This window comes from Cydia pomonella, chromosome 18 (genome assembly GCF_033807575.1).
Source record: "Cydia pomonella isolate Wapato2018A chromosome 18, ilCydPomo1, whole genome shotgun sequence".
Taxonomy (NCBI): domain Eukaryota; kingdom Metazoa; phylum Arthropoda; class Insecta; order Lepidoptera; family Tortricidae; genus Cydia; species Cydia pomonella.
Window position 1 is genome coordinate 3368056 of NC_084720.1, and position 10072 is coordinate 3378127.

The 10072-nt window shown below is 37.1% G+C and overlaps 1 protein-coding gene across 1 annotated transcript; it reads right to left on the reverse strand.

Moving 5' to 3' along the window:
- Positions 1-3658: 3658 nt before the first annotated feature.
- On the reverse strand, positions 3659-8694 carry LOC133527584 (uncharacterized). Its single transcript, XM_061864639.1, has 4 exons — positions 7709-8694; positions 6264-6494; positions 4569-4670; positions 3659-3787 (listed from the first exon to the last, which is right to left on the reverse strand). Exons 1-4 carry the CDS (start codon positions 8462-8464, stop codon positions 3713-3715), a joined length of 1164 nt encoding a protein of 387 aa, XP_061720623.1. The 5' UTR covers positions 8465-8694; the 3' UTR covers positions 3659-3712.
- Positions 8695-10072: the final 1378 nt, after the last annotated feature.

Genomic DNA, 10072 nt, shown 5'->3' on the forward strand with positions numbered 1-10072 from the left:
TTTTGTAAACATAGATATTATCAGTCATTATATTGTACTCCTCAAACGATGACACTTTTGTACAATAACTTTTAAAAATTATGAAGTATTTAGATTTCTTATTTTTCATACAAAATAAATATTGGCATCAATGTATGCCATCATCGTTGTAATTGACGTCACTTGTCACGCTTTAAACATGACAAAATTCGCAATACATTGCATCTTAACTTTCTGATATTTTGTAATATGCACACAGCTGACATTTTATTTACAGGATGGACACTTTTTATTTCAATATCTGTCAATGATTAATACAATTTTACCTTTTGGATTTGCACTATAGGCTGTATCTTTAGGTATTTAAAAAAAGCTAAACAAACAATTTGTACATTTTCGGGTAGTTTTAATATTTATTGGTTAACCAACCAAATACAAAACCGCCTGGATCTGTCACTGAACGACCTGACTTTAAACCTACTTTATTTGATCATGTAATGTTTTCATCTACCCTCAACTGCCTTAAGGAGCCATTTGAGGGTAGATTTTGTTTACCTTTTTTTAAATACCTAAAGATACAGACTATACAACAAAACAGGCATATCATACGTTTTATAACTTACAATAATATTAACACTTAAATTAAGACACTGAAACCACTGGATCGATAATTATACAGGTAACCCGTTTCAAATCACACCGTAAATTACCTTCAACGATGTCCGGAAACCTAGACAATGCTAGACCAGTCTGATGTGGCAGATATATAGCGGGAGCGCTCGCTGAGGCGTGCCTATTACTCGTAGGATTGGGACCTCTATAGATTGTGTGGGAGGATTTCTAGGTATTTCGGCTGGGAAGTTAAGCGCCGACAATGTTTGACGATGCGTGTGAGTACAATCTCCGTGCACTTCGTGGACGATATGGCAGCTTAATCAATGGTTAGATGATTTCATGATATTTGCGCATTTGTTTTTGATGCGAACTAGAGAAAACGTAATATTTATTTTTTGTTCATTAAATTTCATATAATATGGTCCAGTTGTTATTGGTCTACGGCTACGGTATACGACCTAAATAACTCCGATATACATATAACACCCATTGTAATAGTATTTAAATAATAAAGTAAGGTTGCCAAGAAAATTTTAAAGATTTCTGCGAAGAAATCGACGACCCCTCTAATTATGAATATACTTTCTCCCTTGCAAGCAAGCAAGCTTTTTTCCGTTTTTGTTAATTTGTTCACGATCAAAACTAAGTGCTCGTACCATTTATACGCTGATGACCTGCAACTCCACCAAGTCGAGGCTTGATGACGTGGACGAGGCTATCTCAAGATTACCTCAATCGCATCTCATTTTATCCCAAAGACTTCGGAATATCTGTGAATCCTTCCAAGTGTTAGGCTATCATTATCAGGAATCCACACCTGGTCTTAAGTTCCGATTTCACGTGTTGCACATATTCTCTTCGAAAATATTGTCATCCCGTTTTCCACCAAAGTTAAAAACTTTGAATTGCTGTTTGATTGTGGCCTGATCTGGGAACCCCAAGTGTACGATGTGTGTCGAAGAGTTACGTATACCTTGCTATCACTATATAAGCTTAATCCCTTAAATATTCTCCTTGTGCCGGTGGCTGTAGAGACCGCGGGGCCGTGGGGTATGGAAGCCCGCCAATTATTTAGGGAATTAGGCCGGCGTTTGCGGGACAGGGGTGGTGATCCTCGTTCTGGGTCGTACTTGGTCCAACAGGTCTCCATAGCAGTTCAGCGGGGGAATGCTGCAGGCATTATGGGGACCTTTGGTCCAGGTGCAATGCAGGGGGGGGTTATTTTAGGCTAAGCGTATAATTAATTTTATTTTTAAGTTTTTTATTTTATTTTAAGGTTTGTTTTGTTTAGTTTTTAATAATTTACTTGTGTGTGTTTAAAAATTGTTTATGTGACTTTTAAATGAATAAATATTCTCCTTATTCGAACTCTAGTGTTATCTGTCATTGATTATTGTGATGTGTGCTGTACTAATGTTACGCTAGGATATAATATCAAGGAGTACCTCCGTCCGAAATTTTTTAAATAGCAAAGAGCATATTTGGCTTATAATCTAAAGTAGCAATGAGCATGGCCGTCCGCTTTCTCGAAGGAGCAAGGAAAATCTCGAGCTGCAAGTGGAGCATACCGTTACTTGAGCAGTTCGGGAACTTGGTCCAAAGTGTTAGAAACTTGCCCAAATGCCTATTCATGAGTACATTAATTCCGTTGATATAATGACTCGGCAACGGCTAACTGACTTTGCTCTATGGATGACTATAGAGCAGCCCTGGCGGCTGTCGGATGTGATAGACATTAGCATTGACAGCTGTCAAAATATAGTATGAAGATTATAGAAGGTAGAGGTAAGGAATGCAATCTCCATAGGCAGAACTGATGCAAGTGTCCAGTTGTCAGCTATACATAATAGTTCCAAATCTCTCCAGAGTAGCGCTAGAGTAGCTAAGAACCTAGACGTTATTGACGGAGTGAAGTGCGCTGTCTATGATTAGATTTTTTTTCAAGTATTCTAGGTATTGTAGCGCCACCTATTTAAGGTTTTTTAATGACACTTTTTGGTATATGAAGATTCCTTTCCTTACCTCTAACTTCCATAATGAAGATGTCGTCCCGTGTCTGCCGTGTCGTGATAAAATGCGCCTTTATCTCTAAGCACCAGCTTTGTGATAAATCGACATTGAAGTTACATATCGTTTTTCTTAACCTTTTAACCGCCTATTATTTTTCATCGAGCGTGTTTTGTCGCCGCCGGTACGAAGTCACATGAAGTTTTGTCTTATTTATCAGACTGCAGTGAAATGAGCTAGATATTGTATGTCTTATATATGAGACTACGGCGGTTAAAAGGTTAATTAAGTATCTATATCAAGACCTTGTAAAGGAATGCATAATACGTATGTGTTTTTTTTAAAGAATATATTTTTATTTTGAATGGATTTATTTAGATTAGGTAGGTACATCAGGTTCAGTAGGTGTGAAAATGCAATAGATAGTACTTCAATTTGCCCATATTTTTTTATGTTTCTTGCACGTTGTATAACTTTTAGATCGTGTTATTCACTAAAGACGCGTGACTTCACTCGTACATACACATACATACATATAATCACGCCTATTTCCCGAAGGGGTAGGCAGGCTTCACTCGTAATGTCATGTTATTAAGGGTTAGATTTGATAAATCGGCGCGTCAGCGTGGGTGACATGAACTATAGGTACCTACATAAAATTTATTCATAAATGTATACTACCTACGGAGAAAATGAAATCCATTTTGGAAGGGATTTGGGGATTCATAATTATTTTTTTTTCACTACGAAATGGAATGTTTTGGAATGTACAGTTTGAGCTCTGTCAAACGATATACCCCACTTGACCTAGTCACTAGACTTTGAAATTTTGCCCCCTCTTCATATTTGTATTTTCCATAGTTAATAAAAATAAAATAAAATAAGAAGACTTCCAATATGTCTGGGTTAGCGTTGTTCATAACTTTTCCATATTTCAAATCGATAGCTTGAGTGGTTCTCGAGATATTTAGCGATTTGACAGACAGACGGACAAAGTCGCACCATAAGGGTTCCTTTTGTACCTTTTTGGTACGGAACCCTAAAAAAAAAACGAAAAGAAGTGCCCAAATTTATTTATCACCATATTACAGCCAGATTCATTAAGAACTATTCATAAAACTCCCCATCGGACGTAGTCTTTCACAATTCCACTTATGCGTTCCAAAGCGGTCTGGTTGGGGTTCACCTGAAATAAAATAAAATGCATTTATTTCCGTGTGAAATAATTTTTCAAATGCACAACTCTAAGAAAGTTTACTTTTTCTTTTCATTAATCAGCTTCCCCATATTCTTCCTTACTACCACTTTTTATCTGTAATGGTCTATAAAGGTTCCTTCTCCTTCTCGTATCGAGCCCCACCAGAAGGTAACGACATTTATTGCCCCGTCTGTGGCATCACGGAGGTCCTGAGCAGGTTCTCAGAGCAGGCATGCGGACACGCTGGACAAGATAGCATGTGCTCCTTCGTTGGGAACCATCCCACATGGATATTAGGCGTCTAAGACACTTAAAGCGCCCCATTTGAGCATGTTATCTTTTCTACGGCCGACCTGGCAATCTGTTTAAGGCTTTCCGGATCGGCCACGGCTGTTTATGCCCAGCGGGGAGCGTTTCAGAGGGGTGAACTTAGTTTTCGAAAAGGGGGGGGAGGGCAAGTAGTTTCCCATTGGGCAAGTCAATTCTGGGACGGTGGAATCCGGATGGTTGTAGTACACCGCATAAAGATCCTGCAGCTCTTTAGAAGAGACTGTGGTAGCTTGTGGCCGCGGAGAGGACGCCTTATGTCTTCTTCATGCTTCAGTTTGTCTTCTTGTCTTTAAAGGTGCCTCGACATCTTTCTTATCCTTTTTTAAAAGAAGCAGCTTTTCTATTTACAGGTATTTGTTTCATTAAATGACTGATTACTATTTGAAATATTCAGAAAGAAAACTATCTAACCAACAGCCATTGGTAACGGCAAGCTTACCTGCATTTTTTTAATGTCGCCATCCAGCTTGGGCGCTTCTTCAGGGGCCACAGTCACCATTCCCACCATTATTAGACCTAGGAATAGACCTAGGGGTCTCATCTGAAAATAGGAAAGTAGTATGTAAACGCAATATACAGCAACGGACCTTTTCGGTTCTTAAAAATTGAATATCTTAGAAGCAAGACCAAATATTCGAAAGAACAAATAAGTTTTTGGTACAAGCTTTTATCGCTGACTGTACTTTTCTTTCCTCAAGCAACTAATACTCATCGAAACAATTCTAAAAACCGCAAACAAATTAGGTTACGTGGTTTTATCACAGAGTTCCTATGGCCACCTCCTCTCCATCATCAGATTATATCGATGGACCATAATATTGCATTGCCACCCGACTTAAATGTGTATGCAAATTTTCAGCTTTATCGGAAACCGGGAAGTGGGTCAAATTTAATTTGCAAGATTTGATTACACACAGACAGCGGGACAGAAAAAAGCTTATAAACGCTAGCGTCGTATGAGCGCCGGCATCAGTCAGCGGTATGGAAAAATGTATATCAATGATTGTCACCTTGGCTGGGTTCCCTTGAGCAGGAAAACTTGAGTTTAAGCAGATATAACAAAACACGTTATTTTAGACTACTCTACATATAACATATATAAATATAAATCAAATCGGAGCCGGAAAGTTGGGTACCTTTTCTTGTAAGTAACAAATAATCGTGGTCATGACCTCATGACCATCCCCGGTTTTACTCGTGCAATTTGATTTGACGGTTGAAAAGTGAAACAAGTGAAACTTGCAACGTAAAATTATGGCGTGTGACAGTACCGTTATGTATTTTTTTAACATTATAATCCGTTTTACTATAACATAACATCGGATAGTCGAGAATACATTTGTCCCATACGCCACTTACATTGGTTTGCAGGAAAGCGAAGAGAAGCAAAAAGAAAGTTTTTTTATTTTTTTTTTATTTAGGAAATATTTAACTTATTTATCATTAAAGTACTTTTTACCACTCCTTCTTCTTCTTCAACCAAGTGGTATGGTATGGTACTCCATACAAATATTTTGAATATAGTAATCATGTAATAAATGCATTTTTATAATTGCCATATCCGTTTTTGATGAATAAATGTTAAACGTAACTATGAAGAACTTGACACAAAGTTTGATATGTCACATCTTTTGTGATAATTTTCTGTTAACAAAATGTAAATTATCTTATTATAATGCGGATATGGCACAACATTATTGAAAAATATTTTAAACCAATCAGTGTCAATTATACCATATTTTTTGTTTTTGTTATTTTAGGAATAATTTAAAACGATTTTGCTCAAAAATGGATATGGCACAAATGTATTTTCAGCCTGCAATAAACGGAATTATTATTCGATGTAAGTTTAATTATTATCAGAATCACTAGAGTCAATATAAGATGTCATATATCTACAGTTACAAAAAGAATAAATCGAAGAGTTTTGCAAGTAGATAATAAAGGAACTAATACTATTACTCGTAATTAGGTTACATATATTGTGTAATTCAAGGATGAGTCACGTTCGTTATTAATTACTATCGATATCGATAACACTTGAATGCATATTTAATTAATCACTAGCACTGGTACGTTTTTGTCCACAAAAAAACCGGACAACGGTCATGACTCGCATTACGGTTGGACTTACTTTAATCAGGTCTGCATCAAAAGTCTCCCTAGGATACACCTTCTCCACGTCCAAATGAAGCTGCTGCAGGGCCAATGTCAGCTGCGTGAAGTAATAGTCCATGAGCCTATGGTAGTGGAGACGGCGGAATTCCTCATCAGAACCGGAGAAGACAAAATGCATGAGATCGGCTACTGGGTTTCCAGCCCTTAAGGTTTGGTAATCTAGAGGAACTATCTCCAGCTTTCCGTTCTGTAAAAAGAAGAAAATGACTGTCAGTTGGCAAGCCGAGGCGTAATTTAATTACTTTTTCTTTGAGGTTGTTCTGGTTATTTTTCTTTGATGAAAATGATGAAATTTCAGTTAAATGGTTTTAGTTTTATGAGCTATTTAGGGCCTGATTCACAATGTCCAACTAAAGTCCTGGATAAGCTACTTGCCACTTATGTGACGAATAAAGTCAGTTAGCGTTTTAAAATCTTCAAATAAGCTTAACAGATAAAGTGCTAAGTATTGTATGAAGTTTTGTCTAGCAGTTAATTTACTTGTTAATTAGCTATCCGATACTTTACATGGAAATCGTAAAACAAGCCCCTTAGTTAATTACAATTATCATTTTAATTAACAAATAGAAATAACTGTACTCCATATATTTTGAAACTCATCGACAATTTGCAGCTCTAGTACAGCTTCAAAACGAAAGGAAGGTAGTTAGGTTAAGAAAGGTTAAGTGGGGTAAGACGAACATAGTTTAACAGTAAGAGGATTCCATGCAAGTGTTTGTCTTGACCTGGTGATAGTCTTACCACACCTTACCTTATATATGTCATGGTCAAAGGTCGATGTGCAGTCTCATACCGGAATGCAGAATGACTGGTTTATCCTAGGTTTGACCAAAGCCTTCGGGCCAACCCCGAAATAAATTGTAACTTCGGCTTTTGACTGAAGTATTTTTAGTCACACCTCAGGCGAGTCAAACGTCGAAGGTAAAATAATATGTTTCGAGCTTTGCCTAGCCGGTCAGGCAAACGTCGATCTGTTCTCGGAAAATCCACCCGATCGTAGTTTCCGTGAAATAGTTTCACGGTAGTCATATTAAACCAGAATAAGTTCGTTAGGTTGCTTCAGATTCCCAAAGGGCAAACTGAGCAAAAATGGCGAAGCGGGGCTCCGTCTACTCAGTGAATAAGATTTTAACTAAGACAATAAACATTAAAATTAAAAAAGTTCTTTTATTATACCTAATCGAACAAACTAATTGAGGTTTGACTGGTCAAACCCGGATTTCATAAAATTGAGCTTCGACGTTTGCCTGAACAAACTAGTATCTCCTAGGTTTGACGAAAATTCTTTAGTCAAAGGCCATTTATTTGGCTTTGATTAAAATTCTACGTCACTGAGGATTGACTAGTCAAACCTAGAAGCGTCGGAGCTTCGATGATTAAAAGAAAATAAATAAAACTCACGCGACGCCTATGCATCAGATTGCTTGGTCTAAAATCTCCATGAATCAAAAACTTTTCATCTTTCATTATCATAAGCTTCACCAAATCCTCGGGTGATGAGAAAAACTTATGCAGGCGTTCTTTATAATCATATTTTAAGCCTTTACCCCCATTCTCAAGCGCCATTTTTATGTATGAGTGTATTTGTTCATGGTTGTCGGATATATCAAATTTGAATCGGTTGACTATTCTTGTGAATTCATCAGGGTTTTCATCTCGCAATGCTAGTCCAACGGCATGAAATTTAGCCAGCTCAGTAACAGCTGTTGATGCATAATCCCAGTTAAATGTCTTCATTCTATCATAGCAGTTAAATCCCTTTGCATCAAGATTCTCCAGAACCAGAATCTCCTCGTAAGGGATTAATAAATGCCCGTAATATTTGGGTATATACAACCTGTTTTCTTCAGGGACATGGCACTTATCATAAAGTCTCTCGAAGTTTACGGCCAGATCAGAATAGAAAAGTGCTTCTTTTTCGTATACCCTGGATAGGACATCATTATTTTTTCTTGCGTCCTCGTTCAGAGTAGCAGCTTTGGCAAAAATATTTATGTCTGGTTTTAGAGGTTCTGAAATTGTGGCCAGGTATAAATCTGCTGTAAAGTTGGCTCCTCCAGAAGAGATTGGAATGATATCGATTTTACTTTGTACATAATTTTCTTTTTTTGCAATGTCTTGAAGAAATATCTTCAAATGTTCTTCTCCTGTTGTCATTGTATATTTGTTGGACACGACTTTCTTGGTACAAGTAGCGCTTGTAACTGATGTTATGGCTGCAGATCAGATACTATAAAGTATCGTTATTGCGATTCATATTTAATAAAGTTACCAAATTTGATAACGAATACTTACACTATTATCTAGGTCAATTAAAATACCGTTAAGATTATCTTTTATATCAGTTCTTAGGCTCAAAACGGTAGGTCTTAGCCTCATATATATAAGGGTCAATTCGTAACTGTCATATACCTGACCCGTGAAATTTTCCACTTAAGTAATCTACAGTTGTTTACATCATTGTGACATTAAATGTTGAAATATCATATCGTTAATGATAGGATATGAATCATTTATCAATAATATCTTTAGCCTTTAATTTTTTTGTGATAAGGTATCATTTGCGTCACGTAATATTTTCTATGTCGCTGTCATTTTGTAGGTACCATCAACAGTATAAGTACGTCTTTTTCAATTTATTCATAATTTCTCCATGCAGTTTTGCAGCTCACTGTACAATCAGCATGATAAGTAACGACTGAGACGTCACAGTTATCTAATAACTAGACAAAAAACAAGAGTCCAACTGGGGAAGTACCTCCACCTTACAGAAAACCGCAGCCAAATAACACTAGATCCTACTCATAGTGTTTTGTTCTTGCCGGTGAGTAAGGTTGCCAGAGCTCAACGAGGGTGGGAGGGGTTAGGGTCGGCAACGCGCATGTAACTCCTCTGGAGTTGCAGATGTACATAGGCTACGGAGAATGCTTACCATCAGGCGGACCGTATGCTTGTTTGCCACCGACGTAGTATAACAAAATAAACTAGACAAAAAGAGAGTACATATTGAACAACTTAAAAACATGCGTATTTTGATCTTAATAACCGATCCATAACTAATCCAGATTTATTTCATAAACTTATTAAAATCAGAATATAATTGAAAGATAAACTGTACGTTAAATGGCGGTAAATGAAAACTTCTTTTCACACATGCCACGGATCCGTGTTTTTTTTTTAATTCAGAGACAAACTAGTCAGGGACTGGTTGCTATTCGTTAAATACCAAAACATGCGAGATTTGTCAAAATCTTTTCGAATTAAACGTCACCTCGACTGATATTATAATAGAGGTCAAATCAAATTGCTTTTTTTATAAAATCGTTTTTGATATTAATGTAACGCAATAATAATATTTAGATAAGGTTGAAACAGTTTATTCTTAGCGGATTTTGAAATTATAATCATCATCATTCGCTTGCCCTTATCCCATTCATTTGGGGTCGGCGCAGCATGTCTTTTCCTTCCATATCTTTCTGTCACCCGTCATCTCATCGTTCACTCGCGTTCGTTTCATGTCATCTCTCACACAATCCATCCACCGTTTCCTAGGTTTTCCTCTGCCGTTCCATCCCTCCACATCCATTCGTAATACCTTTCTCGTCACATGACTTTCATCCCTCCGCATCACATGCCCATACCACGCTAGGCGATTCGCTCTTACTTTTTCTATTTTGAAAGTATCATAAAGGGTTTATGATATGTGTGTAGATAAATTTATAATAGATTCCCGCAGGGGTGAGAAAATACTTAGTATTTACTCAA